The 17888-nt window shown below is 47.9% G+C and overlaps 1 protein-coding gene across 2 annotated transcripts in view; it reads right to left on the reverse strand.

The window, feature by feature from the left end:
• Positions 1–11918, reverse strand: part of phrf1 (PHD and ring finger domains 1) — a 62088-nt gene extending 50170 nt beyond the window's left edge. Inside the window, exons 1-3 of one of the 2 annotated variants that reach the window (XM_078415459.1) lie at positions 11759–11918; positions 5771–5888; positions 4751–4900 (exon numbers count right to left, since the gene is read on the reverse strand). In XM_078415459.1, coding sequence (XP_078271585.1) covers positions 4751–4900; positions 5771–5864 — 244 coding nt within the window. In that variant the 5' untranslated portion in view covers positions 5865–5888; positions 11759–11918. Of the gene's footprint in view, positions 1–4750; positions 4901–5770; positions 5889–10634; positions 10707–11758 lie in introns of those variants that run through there. The other variant, XM_078415460.1, reaches the window with a different exon arrangement.
• Positions 11919–17888: the final 5970 nt, after the last annotated feature.

Raw genomic sequence — 17888 nt, forward strand, 5'->3', positions numbered from 1 at the left:
TCCACTGCCTTCTGAGGCAGAGAATTCCACAAATTCAGAACCCTGTGTGAAAAAGTTTTTCCTCATCTCAGTTCTAAATGGCCTACCCCTTATTTTTAAACTGTAGCCCCTGGTTCTGGACTCTCCCAACATCGGGAACATGTTTCCTGCATCTAGCGTGTCCAATCCCTTAATAATTTTATGTTTCTATAAGATCCCCTCTCATCCTTCTAAATTCCAGTGAATACAAGCCCAGTCGCTCCATTCTTTCATCATATGACAGTCCTGCCATCCCGGGAATTAACCTTGTGAACCTACGCTGCACCCCCTCAATAACAAGAATGTCCTTCCGCAAATTAGGAGACCAAAACTGCACACAATATTCCAGGTGTAGTCTCACTAGGGCCCTGTACAACTGCAGTAAGACCTCCTTGCTCCTGTACTCAACTCCTCTCGTTATGAAGGCCAACATGCCATTAGCTTTCTTCACTGCCTGTTGTACCTGCATGCTTACTTTCAATCACTGATGTACTAGGACACCCAGATCTCGTTGTACTTTCCCTTTTCCTAACCTGACACCATTCAGATAATAATCTGCCTTCCTGTTGCCGACAAACGTTCATCATGGGTTAACCTACTCATTCCTGGGTTCTTTCTTGTAAACTTCCTCTGGACCCTCTCCAGAGCCAGTATGTCCTTCCTTGGATATGGTGCCCAAAATTGCTCACAATATTCCAAATGCAGCCCTTCCAGCGCCTTAGACAGCCTCAGCATTAACATCCCTGTTTTTGTATACAAGTCCTCTTGAAATAAAAGCTAGCATTGAGTTTGCTTTATTTCCTACCGATTCGACTTGCAGATTAACTTCTAGGGAATCTTGCACCACCACTCCTAAGTCCCTTTGCACCTCCGATTTCTGGATTATCTCCCCATTTTGAAAGTAGTCTACGCCTTTATTCCTTCTACCAAATTACATGACTCCACAGTTTGCTATACCATATTCCATCTGCCACATCTCTGCCCACTCTCCCAACCTGTCCAAGTCCTTCTGCAGTGTCCCTGCTTTCTCTACTCTACTGGCCCTTCCACCTATTCTCATATCATCCGCAAACTTGGCCACAAAGCCTTCAATCCCCCGGTCCAAATCATTAATATACAACGTGAAGAGCAGCGGCCCCAGTGGAACTCCGCTCGTGACTGGAGCTACCAGGAACAGGCACAATCAGAGCAGGATCAGGTTCAGTTAAATTGGCCAAATGGGCTTTCAGATTCACAATTACGGTACCAGACTACCCCCTAGAGGTGCATCAGGGCAAGAACAAACTCCCGGAGATATAAGACATAAAAAGCTGGTGTAACTCAGCGGGTCACAGAAAAGGAATGGGAATAGGGACCCTTTTGAAGATTGGTCTCGACCCGAAACATCACCTATTCCTTTTCTGCAGAGATGCTGCCTGACCCGCTGAGTTACTCCAGCTTTTTGTGTCTATCCGGTTTAAATTTGCATCTGCAGTTCCTCCCCACACAAGAACAAGTTTCCAACCAACTCCCTCAACGATCTAGACTGCACTTCTTCTCTCCCTGGCTCCTGCAAAGACTCTATCCCCTACTCCCAATTCCTCTGTCTACGCCGCATCTGCGCCCAAGATGAGGTGTTCCATACCAGGACATCTGAATTGTCCTCATTCATTAGGGAATCTCTCCCGTTATAGATGAGGCCCTCACTCGTGTCTCCTCGGTACCACACAGCTCCTCCCTTGCTCCCCCTCCCCCTAGTCGCAACAGGGACTGAGTTGCCCTGGTCCTTACCTTTCACACCATCAACTGCCGCACACAACACATAATCCTTCGACATTTTCGCCACCTCTAACGGGATCCCGCCACTAGCCACATCTTCCCATCTCCACCCCTTACCGCCTTCCAGAGACAGTTCCCTCCGCAACTCCCTGGTTAACTCACCCCTTCCCACCGAAATCACCCCCTCCCCAGGTACTTTCCCCAGCAACCGCAGGAGATGCAACTCCTATACCTCCTCCCTCAACTCCGTCCAAGGACCCCAACAGTCTTTTCAGGTGAGGCAGAGGTTCACCTGCACCTCCTCCAACCTCATCTACTGTATCCGCTGTTCCAGGTGTGGACTCCAAAATATCGGTGAGCCCAAGCGCAGGCTCGGCGATCGTTTCGCTGAACACATCTGCTCAGTCCGCCTAAACCTACCCGATCTCCTGGTTGAAAACACTATAACTCCCCCCCCCATTCGCACACTGACATTTCTGTCCTGGGCCTCCTCCACTGTCAGAGTGAGGCCCAGCGCAAATTAGAGGAACAGCACCTCATATTTCGCTTTGGCAGCTTACACCCCAGCGGTATTAACATTGACTTTTCGAACTTCAAGTAACCCTTGCTTTCCCTCTCTCTCCATCCCTCCTCATTCCTAGTTCTCCGACCAGTCTGACTGAACCTGTAAACACAATCGCTGTATGCTTCATTGTCTGCTTTTCCACCAGTGCCCTCCAATGTTTGGGACAGAAACCCATCATTTATTTATTTGCCTCTGTACTTCACAATTTGAGATTTGTAATAGAAAAAAAATCACATGTGGTTAAAGTGCACATTGTCAGATTTTATTAAAGGGTATTTTTATACATTTTGGTTCCACCATGTGGAAATTACAGCTGTGTTTATACATCGTCCCCTCATTTCAGGGCACCATAATGTTTGGGACACATGGCTTCACAGGTGTTTGTAATTCCTCAGGTGTGTTTAAATGCCTCCTTAATGCAGGTAAGAGAGCTCTCAGCACCTAGTCTTTCCTCCAGTCTTTCCATCACCTTTGGAAACTTTTACTGCTGTTTATCAACATGAGGACCAAAGTTGGGTCAATGAAAGTCAAAGAAGCCATTATGAGACTGTGAAACAAGAATAAAACTGTTATAGAGACATCAGCCAAACCTTAGGCGTACCAATATCAACTGTTTGGAACATCATGAAGAAGAAAGAGAGCACTGGTGAGCTTACTAATCGCAAAGTGACTGGCAGGCCAAGGAAGACCTCCACAGCTGATGACAGAAGAATTCTCCTATAATGAAGAAAAATCCCCAATCACCTGTCCGACAGATCAGAAACACTCTTCAGGAGTCAGGTGTGGATTTGTCAATGACCTCTGTCCGCAGAAGACTTCATGAACAGAAATACACAGCAAGATGCAAACCACTTGTTAGCCACAAAAATAGGATGGCCAAGAATACAGTTTGCCAAGAAGTACTTAAAAGAGCAACCACAGTTCTGGAAAAAGGGTCTTGTGGACAGATGAGACAAAGATTAACTTATATCAGAGTGATGGCAAAAGCAAAGTATGGAGGAGAGAAGGAACTGCCCAAGATCCAAAGCATACCACCTCATCTCGGATACACAGTAGTGGGGGTGTTATGGCCTGGGAATGTATGGCTGCTGAAGGTACTGGCTCACTTATCGTCATTGATGATACAACTGCTGATGGTAGTAGCATAATGAATTATGAAGTGTATAGACACATCCTATATGCTTGTTCAAACAAAGGCCTCAAAACTCATTGGCCAGCGGTTAATTCTACAGCAAGACAATGATCCCAAACATACTGTTAAAGCAACAAAGGAGTTTTTCAAAGCTAAAAAATGGTCAATTCTTGAGTGGCCAAGTTAATCACCCGATCTGAACCCAATTGAGCATGCCTTTTATATACTGAAGAGAAAACTGAAGAGGACTAGCCCCTAAAACAAGCAAAAAGCTAAAGATGGCTGCAGTACAGACCTGGCAGAGCATCACCAGAGAAGACACCCAGCAACAGGAGATGTCCATGAATCGCAGGATTCAAGCAATCATTGCATGCAAAGGATATGCATCAAAATACTAAACATGACTACTTTCATTTACATGACATTGCTGTGTCCCAAACATCATGGTGCCCTGAAATGGGGGGACTATGTATAAACATTACTGTAATTTCTACATGGTGAAACCAAAACGTATAAAAATGGCCTTTATTAAAATTTAACAATCTGCACTTTAACCACGTGATTTTTTCTACTACAAATCTCAAATTGTGGAGTAGAGGCAAATAAATAAATAATGGGTCTTTGTCCCAAACATTACGGAGGGCACTGTAGCTAACAATGATTTAGTCTACATTCTCCTTGAGCTGCATCTCTTTTGATGTCTTGTTTTCATACTTTACCCTGCCTTATCTCTGTGTCTCCCTCTCCCCTGAGACTGTCTGAAGAAGGGTCTCAATCCAAAACGTCACCCATTCCTAATCAGAGATGCTGCCTGTCCCGCTGAGTTACTTCAGCATTTAGTGTTAAGCTTCCTTTCAGGCTCAGATAGTCATAGAGCTGTATAGAAAGGAAAATGGTCCTTCAGCCCACCTTGTCCATGCCAACCAAGTTGGCATACAGGGCAAGTCCCATTTGCCTGCATTTGGCCCATATCTCTCTTCATCTTTCCTATCCATGTATCTGTCCAAATATATCTTTTAAATGTGTCGAGTTCATTGTCATATGCACAAGTACAGTGAAAATCTTGTTTGCAACAGCATCATATACTTAGACAACACACAACATAAATTGTACTTTACCTAAAGTGTAGCTAATTTTAATTTTTGCAATTGCATTCATATACTTGAAAGCATGGTGTTATAAATAGACTTCAAAGCTGCACAATCAGATAGTTAATAAGAGCACATTAACAGATTTGACCTGGTCGAGTTAGCCAAGGAGCAAAGCAAATGCTCTACCTTCTGCCTCTTCCTCCTCCTCCTCCTCTTCATCTTCATCTTCCTCATCATCATCATCTTCGTCATCCTCCAAGTCATCATCTTCTGCTCCCTCTCCATCGTCATCTGTATCGCCCTCATCCACGTCATCACCATCTTCACTGCTGGACTCTAACAAAAGGCAATGTCATTCACTTTACACACGGGATGCTGGTTGGGATCCCATCCATCAACCTCCCCTTCCCCCCCTTCTTCCTTCCTCCCTCCCCCCCTAACCCCCACAGAGAACGTGGACACACCATAGTCCAGGGCTGGTTAGGTTACAATTCACCACGTAACTGTGCCTGTTTCCAATGCTGTACAACCACACCATTTTCTTATGGGAGGACCATTCAGTAATCTGATAGTGGAGAAGAAGAAGCTGTTCCTGATCTAACAAAAATGAGATCATGTCCTGCATCAAGGCCATGTCAATGGTAAATACTGCAGACAAATTAAAAATGCTCATGTTGGATTTCAATCAATAAATGCAGAGTTACACTCACATTTAGTAAATTCACATTACACAAATGCATTCCACTCCCAGGGCCAGGGAATATTCCTGGTGTGATTCACCGTATGGTACCGTTAACCCTTTCAGCTGGATAGAAATGAGGCTTTTACAATTGTTTCGCTGAGGTGAAGATTAAATCAACAGCAGGGCTTCAAGCACTGCCCTCTATGTAACAGCTTCAGTGGCCATACCAACCCAGGTTAGGTTTGATTACATTGGGAGCCACAATGCAGCCAGAGACTAGCTTGAATCTGTACTCCTTGATACTTAGCCCACAAAAATCGAATCATCTTAGGTTTAATATCAATGTGCAAGTCAGGGAGGGGGGACAAAGGAAGGGGAGACCGGAGAGGCTGGGTCTGTTCACTCTGGAGAGCAGGAGCTAAGAGGTGGGATTAATTACTGACAGGTGCTGCTGGTTGGTGGGGGTGTGGTGCTCCCAGTGCCTGTTTCCATGCTGTACAACCATGACCATTGCTCTAATTTACCTTCATCACTGAAAATGGCAACGACTTCCCGTTTCCTTTGAGCTTTTCCCACTGTTACGGATATATTAATCGGCTCATCCTGATCCTCGTCCATGGTTTACATTCAGAAACGGAGGGTCTGCAAGAAACAGAATTGTTATCAATTAGAAATCAGCCGTGGGATCAACCATAAGGAGCCGATAAAGCTGCAGCTAGGGAGGGGGTGATCGGGTAAAACCTGAAGGTCGAAACCTTTTCAGTTCTGAGGGAGCTTTCTGACCTGAAACGTTGACCTGGTTTCTCTTTCCACAGATATGGCCTGACCTGCAAAATACCTGAGTATTTCCAGCACTTTCCATTGTTATTTTAGATTACCAGCACATGTAGTTCTTTTTATTGTCATCAGGGCTTGTTGCAACCTTCAGATGTCAATATCAAATTTAATCATTTTAGATAATTTGCTTTCTCTATTGTATTGGAGAGAGTTTCAAGAGAGAGTTAGATTTAGCTCTTAGGGTTAAAGGAATCAAGGGATATGGAGAAAAATCAGGAACAGGGTACTGATTTTAGATGATCAGCCATGATCATATTGAATGGCAGTGATGGCTCGAAGGGCCCAATGGCCTACTCCTGCACCTATTTTTCAATGTGTCTATGAATAGACCAGATGACATGTAAAGTTGTAGTCACAAATAGACATGGAGTAACTCAGCGGATCAGGCAGCATCTCTGGATAAAAGCATTTTGTGTCTATCTTAGGTATGCACCAGCATCTGCAGTTCCTTTTTATAATATACTAGACCAAGTGTGCCCGTTGGGCCCAAACCACTCCTGCATTGGCGCAGCACCCTTTGCTCCCCCCCTCCCCGGTCGCCCCTCCCCGGTCGCCCCTCCCCCTCTCCACCCTCCTTCCCCCTCCCTCTCTCCCCCTCCTCCCTCCCTTTCCCTCCTCCCCCCCTTATCCCCCCTCCCCCCTCCTTCCCTAGGAGATACATTTAAACTTTAAATGTGAATATCTTAAAAAATATAACACCGATTTCAATGAAGCTTCTTCCATTAGCACCAAAGGAACAACGGTGAGTAAGGTGGGCCTAAAATTGTCATGCTATCATGTATCATTTTGGTTGTAGTTCAGGAACAAACAAATGAGAGTTTTAGTATATAGATGTAGTCAGAGTTGTACAGCACAAAACCAGGCCCTTTCTGCCCACTATATCCATGCTGACCAAGTCGGCATCTTCATGGTCTTGGCAAACTTCCTCCTGATTTCACCTTGTTCTGGGATATGGCCTGCTCCCCCATTTTAAGAGATGCAACTTGTTGAACATATGATTCAGTATGAACTGGTTGCTTAATGGATGAAGTAGCAAGACAGCTTCATGGAGCAGTCAGCCTTCAGTGCTGGGCCTCTCTGAGCTGCAGCTGTCACCTCTGCAGCATTTATATAACAGTGTCTCAGAGCTCTCTACAAGTGAGGAACGTTTTGAAGTCTAGCCTTTGTTTTGTGGGCAAACGGAGGAGATAATTTATGCACAATAGGATTACACTCACGGAAATTAAATAACTGATCGGTAGATTTGTTTTTGTTGAATTGGTTGAGGGATCAATTGAAGAGAAGTTTACTGGCAAAGTTTCCACCACACGATCACACCTTATGAACATTTGTTATTTTCATTCATTCTTATCCACTGTTTGCACTGTAACTCCATGCTGTGTCCATAGCAAAAATCTGTCAACCTTAAGCTTGAAATGTTTTAACTAACGCCACACTATCACTATTATTTCAGGAAAAAATGATCCACATTCAACTTCACTGCAAAGTCCTTGATTTCACCCTGAATGTCCCGTCTCCAATTTTTTAAGACCTTTATTTAAGACTGCCAAAAACAGCAAAATAGTTCTTCTAACTTCTTTGTTGCCCGTTGCCCGTTGCCAGTTTATACAGATCACCTCTCAAATCTCTGATTGAAGTTAAGACAGGAGGGGAGCAACCATTACCCATCTGATTAAGAGGAGAAGGAAGAGCACAGGAACTACTAGATGGCCGTGGAATCTCTCCTGCGGGCGCACCTGTGGGTGTGGCAACCCCCGTTGGGTGCAAACCTCTCCTGCGGGCCTGGCAACCCTCCCCTAACTGACGATCCATGGACACGTTGCCAGCCGGGTAGTGACCCCCGGGGCCGTGGGTGGGCGAGGGGGGACAGGAAAGGGGAGAAGGAGCCACTCACCTCGGCCCCGTGCAGCCAGCGCTGCAGCCAGAGTGAGCCGTGGACCCAAAACCTCTGCTGTAGCGGTTGGCGGCGACGGCCATCTTGTTTGACCCTGTCGCCGCACTGCACCAAGGGAGGAAGGTCAGGCGCGGGGCGGGGGGGAGCACATCTATTAAAGTTTATTAAGTTAATTGTTTTTGAAAAGTAACAAAACTTGATTTATTGAGACCGCAGGGGAATGGCGAGTAGGATGGGCCTAAAATTGTTGCGCTATCGTGTACCGTTTTGGCTGTATTTCGAGAACAAATCTAGCCACAAACCCACAAACAAGATGAGAGTTTTAGTTATATACAGATAGATAGATTAGTCTGAGATCGGTAAATGCTGAAATCTGTAAGTGATGTGATAGCAAGAATCTTGGAAACTAATATAATGGAACAGTCAACATGGAGAAGGAAGAGAAATCATGTTTGACTCAGCTACTGAAGATCTTTCAGGGTGTATCAGGTATTAGGTGAAGGGGAGACAGTAGGTGCAATATTTTTTGGCCTTCAGGGGGCTTTTGAGAAGGACCCTGGCAGATTGATCGACAAGGATAGATCATGTGGAATTGGGCACAATCTACATGCGGATTGAGAGTTAATCAAAGAGTAGCAATAAATGGATCCTTCTCGCAATGGCCAACTGTGACTGCAGGGATCAGTATTCGATATTACCTCATATAAAAAGACAGGCCATTCAGCCCAATGAGCCAATGCTGGTTTTCAGAGAGATAGCATTCCACACACTTCTCTGTAATCTATTGTCTAATACTTAACCATTAGCACCAATTCAGTCACCCAACTATCTCCACTGGTGATTGTTTACAGTACCAACTAACCTATAATCCACAGTACCAGCTAACCTTGTAACCTCCAGTACCAACAAACGTTGTAACCTCCAGTACCATATAACCTTGTAACCTCCAGTACCAACGAACTGTAACCGCCAGTACCAACTAATCTTGCAACCTCCAGTACCAACTAACCTTGTAACCTCCAGTACCAACTAACCTTGTGACCAGTGCATCCTTGGCCAAAATAACTCATAATATACATTGTGCATGGGAAGCAACTGCAGATGTTGGTTTAAACCGAAGATAGACACAAAATGCTGGAGCAACTCAGCGGCACAGGCACCGATTCTGGATAGAAGGAATGGGTGACTTTTCGGATCGAGTCCCTTCTTCAGAATCAGTCTGAAGAAGTCTCGACCTGAAACGTCACCCATTCCTTCTCTCCAGAGATGCTGCCTGTCCCATTGAATTATTCCAACATTTTGTGTCTATCTTCACAGTACAAGGACAAACCATTTAGCTGACAATGTCTGTGGCGAACCCGATGCCAAGTTAAAGTGATCTTCTCTGCTTGCATATGATCCCTATCCCTCCATTCCCTGCACACCCATGTGTCGATTCAAGAGCCTTTCAAAAAGCCTCCACCACCACCCCCGACAGAACGTTCCACACACTCACCACCCTCTGTGTCAAAAACTTGCCCAGCTCACCTCCTTCAAGCTTTGCCCCTCTCACCAAAGTTATGACAGCAAGTCTTTGATATTTCCACTCTGGGTGAAAAGGGGTCTGACTGCCCTAACCATGCCTCTGAAACTCCAGAGAAAACAATCAAAGTTTGTCCAACTTCTCCTTATACCTAATACCACCTTAAGCAGGCAATATAATGGTAAATCTCTTCTGCACCCTCTCTAAACCCTCCACATCCTTCCTGTAATGGGACAAAAACTTTTCACTGGATCTTGGTGCACATGACAATAATAAACAAACAAACAGAACTGCACACAATACTCCAAATATAGTCTAACCAAAGTTTTATAAAGCTACAACATGACTTCCTCACTCATATACCTAATGCACAACCAAGGGCAGGCATACCGTGGGCCTTCTTTACCACTGTCTATTATTGCTGCTACTTTCATGGAGCTATGGACTTGGACCCCACATCCGCCTGTACATCAATGCTACTAAGGCTCTTTCTGTTAACCATATACTTCATATTCAATATCCCAAAGCGCAACACCTCACACTTGCTCGGATTAAACTCCACCCGACAGATATCTGAAACTGATCTAAATCTCGCTCTATCCTTTGACAGCATTCCTACTGTCCGCAACGCCACCAATTTTGGTAAAATCTGCAAAATTATCAACAAACCCATTTACATTTACACTCAAGTTGTTTACATATATCACAGAGGTCCTAACGCAGATGCCTGCAGAACACCACTGGTCTTTGTGGAATTGTCTGCCACGGAGGGCAGTGGAAGCCAAGTCAGTGGAAGAATTTAAGAGAGTTAGATAGAGCTCTCGGGGCTAGTGGAATCAGTAGATTTTGGGAGAAGTTGGGCACAGTTTACTGATTGTGGATGATCAGCCATGATCACAATGAATGGTGATGCTGGCTCAAAGGGCCGAATGGCCTCCTCCTGCACCTATTTTCTATGTCACAGACTTCCATCTGCAAGAAAGGAAACGTAGATTTCTACAAGAGTGCAACATCTCAGAATGGTTCTGGGATGACAGGTCTGTCCAATGCTGAGAGACTGGGTCGTATCAGTTTCTATTATCTCATGTTTTGAAGAATGTGTGGTGACTACATCAAAAACATTCAAACTTCTTACCAGGCTTGACATGAAGAAAATGTTTCCTTCGCTGAGGATATAAAACCATGGGGTAGTCTTGACAATAAAGGACAAGCCAGTTTGGATCGAAATGAGAAGAAATGTCTTAATCAAATGGATCTTTACACTTCTCTACACTTTTGGGCTGCAAGTCTGGCTTATTGAAGAAGGGTCCTGACCCAAAACGTCACCCATTCCTTCTCTCCAGAGATGCTGCCTGTCCCGCTGAGTTACTCCAGTGTTTTGTCTACCTTCGCTTTTTGAAAAAATCCAAACGACAGACTGAGGGATTTCTGGGTCTGTGAAGAAACAGATCATCTGTGATCTTGTTGAATGTTGAGCAGGCTCAAGAGTCCTGATGGCCTACTTCTTATGCTTCTTTTATCTCTCAGTTACCAGTAATTTTCAACGGGGAATACAATGAATCTTTGAAAAGGAGAATTGTGAAGTATTATTTTGAGAGATGGTAAGAAAGAAATAGGGTTATGGCAACCATTCCCCTTGTGCAGCACGATTTTGATCTTAGAGGATGATTGTAGGTTATATCATGTAGAATATACAAGATGGAAACAGGCCATTCGGCCAACCCGTTCAGTTCCTCGTCTTAAACCATTGCTTCACCAGCCTAATCATTACTGTTCCCTCACTTTCAAAATTACTTTTGAAAGATCTTTGGATGCAGCCTTGGGGTAAATTTTCAGGAGATCTCTGCAAATTAAATAGAGCTCCCAGGAATAAACTCTCTTCACACAGTCTCACAGAGGCCCGTCGGGAGCTGCAACCGTGGGGGAGGGCTGGGGAAGGAAGGCAGAGTCTGAGAAGTGCCAGGGATGAGGGCCTGGAACATGGACCCCGGGCCTGGAACTGGGCCGTGGGTTCAAAGCCGAGGTCCTGGTGCCTGAGGCCGGGGCCTGGAGGCCGAGGAGCCGCGACCCTGGGCTGGGCCGAGCCTAGACCTGAGGCCTGGAGTCTCCCAGCCCGGGCTCCCCTCAGCCTGGCCCCGGCCGCAGGGTGAACGCGGCCGCCCCGCCCGGGCGCAGTAGGCCTCACGCCGCGCCATGACCCGCGGCCCCGCGCTGCTCCCTCCCCCGGGCCCCGCGCTCCGGGCCCCGGCTCGCTCTCACCTCTCGCCGCCGAGGGTCGAGGCGCTCCCGGGCCGCTCGGTCGCCTATCAGCCGCCTCGCCGCCCTCCGCGATCGCAGCGCCGAGCGGGGCCGAGTGGAGCGGCGGCCGGAGGGAGCCGAGTCCGCCCGAGAACCGCCGAGCGGGGTGGGGCGGGGGAGCCGAGCGCTGGCGGGCGGGGAGAGCCGAGCGCTCGGAGCCGAGCGCTGGCGGGCGGGGAGAGCCGAGCGGTCGGAGCCGAGCGCTGGCGGGCGGGGAGAGCCGAGCGGTCGGAGCCGAGCGCTGGCGGGCGGGGAGAGCCGAGTCCGCCCGAACGCTGAGAGCCGAGTACGGCCGAGCGCTGGCGGCGGGTCGGGCGGCGAGAGCCGAGTGCTGACGGAGGCGGGGGCGGCGGGGGCGGCGGGTCGGGCGGCGAGGGCCGAGTGCTGACGGAGGCGGGGGCGGCGGGAGCCGAGTGCTGACGGCGACGGGGGCGGCGGGTCGGGCGGGCCCGCAGACCCGCTCCCGCCCTCCCTGGGATTCAGAGCGGGGACAGCAGCGAGAGGACGCTCGGCCCCTCCAGTCTGCCCCTCCTCTCAGTGTCCCAGCCCCAAGCTCCCACAGCACGGATACAGGCCCTTCGGCCCCTCTCTCCCATGCTGGCCAACGTGCCTCATCGACACCAGTGCCACGTTTGGCCCATATCGCGCTAAACCGTCCATGTACCTGTCTGTGTCTTTTAAACAATGTTATAGTCCCTGCCTCAACTACCTCTTCGTTCCACACACCCACCACCCACTGAATGAAGACAGACACAAAATGCTAGAGTAACTCAGCGGGTCAGGCAGCATCTCTGGAGAGAAGGATGGGTGACGTTTCGGGTCGAGACCCTTCTTCAGACTGGTTAAGGTCTGTGTGGGAATGGGAAGGAGAATTAAAGTGGGAGATCAGGTTGTTTCATGCGGGCTGAGCGATGGTGTTCCGCAAAACGATCGCCCAGTCTGCATTTTGGTCTCGCCGATGTAGAAGAGTTCCCATCTTGAACAACAGATACAGTAGATGAGATTGGAGGAGGCGCAAGTGAACCTCTGCGTCACCTGGAAGGACTGTCGGGGTCCCTGGATAGAGTCGAGGGAGGAGGTATAGCGACAGGTGTTGCATCTTCTGCGGTTGCAGGGGAAGGTACCTGGGGAAGGGGTGGTTTGGGTGGGAAGTGATGAGTTAACCAGGGAGTTGCGGAGCGAACGGTCTCAGCGGAATGCAGAAAGGGGTGGAGATGGGAAAATGTGGAATCCCGTTGGAGGTGGCGGAAATCTCGGAGGATTATGTGTTGTATGCGATGGCTGATTGGGTGGAAGGTAAGGACTAGGGGGACTCTGTCTCTGTTGTGACTAGGGGAGGGAGAGAAGGGTGGAGGTGCGGGGTACAGAGGAGACACGAGTGAGGGCCTCATCTATGATGGAAGAGGGGAACCTCCGTTCCCTAAAGAATGAGGACATCTCAGATGCTCGAGTATGAAACACCTCACCTTGGGGGCAGATGCGACGTAGACGAAGGAATTGGGAGTAGGGAATAGAGTCTTTGCAGGAAGCAGGATGGGAAGAAGTGTAGTCGAGATTCAGAAGGATCAGAGGGATGTGTACACCACCAGCAATGTTGAAGATAAACAGAATGCCGGAGTAACTCAGCGGGTCAGGCAGCATCTCTGGACAACATGGATAGGTGACGTTTCACAGAGTGCTTGAGTAATTCAGCGGGTCAGGCAGCATCTCTGAAGAAACATAGAAAATTGGTGCAGGAGTAGGTCATTCGGCCCTTCGAGTCAGCACCGCCATTCAATATGATCATGGCTGATCATCCAAAATCAGTACCCCGTTCCGGCTTTCCATATCCCTTGATTCCGTTAGCCCTAAGAGCTAAATCGAACTCTCTCTTGAACACATCCAGTGAATCGGCCTCCACTGCATTCCAGAAAATTCCACAGATTCATAAATCTCTGGGTGAAAAAGTTGTTCCTCATCTCAGTCCTAAATGGCCTACCCCTTATTCTTAAACTGTGACCCTTGATTCTGGACTCCCCCAAGATCGGGAACATTTTTCCTGCATCTAGCCTGTCCAATCCTCTAATTTTATATGTTTCTGTAAGATTCCCTCTCATCCTTCTAAATTCCAGCGAATACAAGCCCATTCCACCCATTCTTTCATCATATGTCAGTCCCGCCATCCTGGGAATTAACCTGCACTCCCTCAGTACCAATATTGTCCTTCCTCAAATTAGGAGACCAAATTTGCACACAATACTCCAGGTGCGGTCTCACCAAGGCCCTGTACAGCGGCAGTAGGACCTCCTTGCTCCCAAACTCAAATCCTATCACAATGAAGGCCAACATGCCATTGGCTTTCTTCACGGTTTGCTGTACCTTCATGCTTACTTTCAGTGACTGATGTACAAGGACACCCAGGTCTCGTTGCACCCTGTTCTCCCCTTGACCTGCGAGGGTTTTCTCTGAGATCTTCGGTTTCCTCCCACACTCCAAAGACGTACAGGTTTGTAGGTTAATTGGCTTGTAAATTTAAAAATTGTCCCTAGTGGGTGTAGGATGGTATTAATGTGCGGGGATCGCTGGTCAGCGCGAACCTGGAGGGCTAAAGGGCCTGTTTTCTGTGCTGCATCTCGAAACTAAACTAAACTAAAGTCACCCTGCAGCCTCACAGCATCCTCCTCGCAGCACACACTTTGTGTTATCCACAAACTTAGAGATGTTACATTTAATTCCCTAGACTAAATCGCTAATATATATTGTAAAGAACTGGGTTCCCAGCACCGAGCTTTGCGGCACCCTGCCTGCCTGCCATTCTGAAAATGACCCGTTAATTCCTACTCTTTGCTTCCTTTCTGCCAACCAGTTCTCTATCCATGTCAATACCCTACCCCCAATACCATGTGCTCTAATTTTGCACTCAGAACATGGATAGGTGATATTTTCCACTATAATGTGAGGTTATCCACTATAATGTGAGGTTATCCACTATAAATGTGAGGTTATCCACTTTGGCGGCAAGAACAGGAAAGCAGAGTATTACCTGAATGGTGAACGATTAGGAGAAGGGGAGATGCAACGTGACCTGGGTGTCATGGTGCACCAGTCATTGAAAGCAAGCGTGCAGGTGCAGCAGGCAGTGAAGAAAGCGAATAGTATGTTGGCATTCATAGCAAGAGGATTTGAGTTTAGGAGCAGGGAGGTTCTACTGCAGTTGTACAGGGCCTTGGTGAGACCGCACCTGGAGTATTGTGTCCAGTTTTGGGCTCCTAATCTGAGGAAAGACGTTCTTGCCTTAGAGGGAGTACAGAGAAGATTCACTAGATTGATCCCTGGGATGGCGGGATTTCATATGAAGAAAGACTGGATAGACTAGGCTTGTACTCGCTGGAATTTAGAAGACTGAGGGGGGATCTTATAGAAACATATAAAATTCTTAAGGGGTTGGAGAGGCTAGATGCGGGAAGATTGTTCCCGATGTTGGGGGAGTCCAGAACCAGGGGTCACAGCTTAAGGATAAGGGGAAGTCTTTTAGGACCGAGATGAGAAAACATTTCTTCACACAGAGAGTGGTGAGTCTGTGGAATTCTCTGCCACAGAAGGTAGTTGAGGCCAGTTCATTGGCTATATTTAAGAGGGAGTTAGATTTGGCCCTTTTTGCTAAAGGGATCAGGGGGTATGGAGAGAAGGCAGGTACAGGTTACTGAGCTGGATGATCAGCCATGATCATATTGAATGGCGGTGCAGGCTCGAAGGGCCGAATGGCCTACTCCTGCACCTTGTTTCTATGTTTCACAGAGTGCTGGAGTAACTCAGCGGGTCAGGCAGCATCTCTGGAGAACATGAATAAGTGACATTTCGGGTCGGGACCCATCTTCCGTGTCCGAGTCTGAGAGTTCACAAGGTTTCTCCAGAGATGCTGCTTGACCCGCTGAGTTACTTCAGCACTTTGTGTCTATTTTTGGTGTAAACCAGCATCTGCAGTCCCTTCCCACACACAAACAATACCAGGCAGCATACCCCTTCCCTGGTGACACGGAGGCAGCTGCCGCTGGCGCCAGGGTTGGACCTGGTTCGGGTCATCTAGAGGACATGAGAGTGACTTCCTCCTCCCACAGTCTCCCCCATGTTCCAAGTGCTTGGGAAACGCCGAGCCTGGGCTGTGTAAATCATTCTCGACACGGGAAGTTATCCACGAGCCTGGGAAAGATGGGAGAGGACACATGCCGGGCTGATTGTATCTGTCCGCTGCTATTTTAGTCCAGGAATGTGTTTGGACGTTCTGGGAAAATTCTCTCCGTTCCCCTGCACGGCTTTGGGTCTTTAAAAATCTCCGAGATACCGTGTGTGCTGCTGTTCGCACGTTTGCCTGTCCCCGGGACGCGGGCGGTATGAGCTCTGATTCTCACCCGGCAACAAGTCAGCTAAACACAACTCCTGACCCGGCCCGGCACAGGGAGGGGCAGGAACGGCGCCGTCTGTCACCTCTGCTCTGAAACAACTTACCTCCATGGAGGGGGGGGGGGGGGGTTGGAGAGGTGTGCAGGACCAATCCCTACACACAACCCTACAATCCCTACACACACAGTCCCCGTCAGGGGGCACTAATTATCACACTTAGAGCTTCCAGAAGTTGTATAATCACTGGACTGTACATCATGAAACTGACAGAATAGTGAAAGGCCAGGATAGAGTGGATGTGGAGAGGATGTTTCCACGAGTGGGAGAGTCTAGGTCCAGAGGTCACACCCTCAGAATTAAAGGACGTTCTTTTGGAAAGGAGATGAGGAGGAATTTATTTGGTGAGAAGGTGGTGAATCTGTGGAATTCTTTGCCACAGAAAGCTGTGGGGGCCAAGTCAGTGGGTATTTTGAAGGCAGAGATAGATAGATTCTTGATTTATAGAGGTGCCAGGGGTTAAGGGGAGAAGGCAGGAGAATGGGGTTGAGAGGGAGAGATAGATCAGCCAAGATTGAATGGCGGAGTAGACTTCATGGGCTGAATGCCCTAATTCTGCTCCTATCACTCATGATCAAGTTCGGTCCAACTTGTCGACGCCGACCTACTTGGCATACTGTGGTCGTCACATTTGCCGGCATTTGGCCCGTGTCCCTCTACACCTTTCCTGTTCATGCATCTACCCTAATATCTTAAACTCGTAATAGTATCCGTTTGCTCCTGCAGCTCATTCCAGAAGGACTACCCCCTGTGAAAGAGTTGTCCCTGAGGTCCCTCTTCAATCTCCCCCCCCCTCACCTTAAGCCTGGGCCCTCTAAACGTTATTCCCTTATCCTGTGAATAGCTCGATTGTAATCATGTGTTATCTTTCTGCTGACATTTTATCTCTGTACCGCCCCCTTCCCGGGACATCAGTCTGAAGAAGGGTCTCGACCCGAAGCGTCACCCATTCCTTCTCTCCACAGATGCTGCCTCTCCCGCTGAGTTACTTAAGCATTTTGAGTCAAGAGTGCTTTATTGTCACATGTCCCAAACAGAGCAATGCAGCAGCACATGTATGTAAACATACTACTCTGTAAACAAGATAAGACGAAAAAAGTTGAGTATTATGTGTACACATATGTATGTATACAGGTATGTATATATATGTATGTGCACATGTATGTAAACATACTACTCTGTAAACAAGATAAGACGAAAAAAGTTGAGTATTATGAGTACACATATGTATGTACACATGTATGTAAGTGTGTGTGTGAAGAATACAACACAAACACATATATTCACATATACTTACATTCACATAAAACAAACAAACAATAATCGTGCAAACAGACAAACCCAGAGTCCCAAGTCTGTCCAAGAGAGACATTCAGACTTTCACTTTCACAAGGAGTTCCTGTCCCGGGAGAGGCCGGACTACAGTTTTCCACAGCGAGGACTGACCCCGGTGACCAGGCGGGCTACGGACCCTGGCACCGACCCGGTGTCACGGTGGGACAAACCGGGACGCTGTGGAGGGATGGCGGCCGGACTCTAGCGCTGGGGGTAGGGGGGGGCAGAGAGAGAGAGAGAGAGAGAGGGCGGGCAGCGTCGCAGTTGTGCCGCCGAGTGACAGCGACTCCCGCCCGGGAGCGGCTTCTTGGCCCGAACC

Source organism: Rhinoraja longicauda, chromosome 18, assembly GCF_053455715.1.
Source record: "Rhinoraja longicauda isolate Sanriku21f chromosome 18, sRhiLon1.1, whole genome shotgun sequence".
Taxonomy (NCBI): Eukaryota; Metazoa; Chordata; class Chondrichthyes; order Rajiformes; family Arhynchobatidae; genus Rhinoraja; species Rhinoraja longicauda.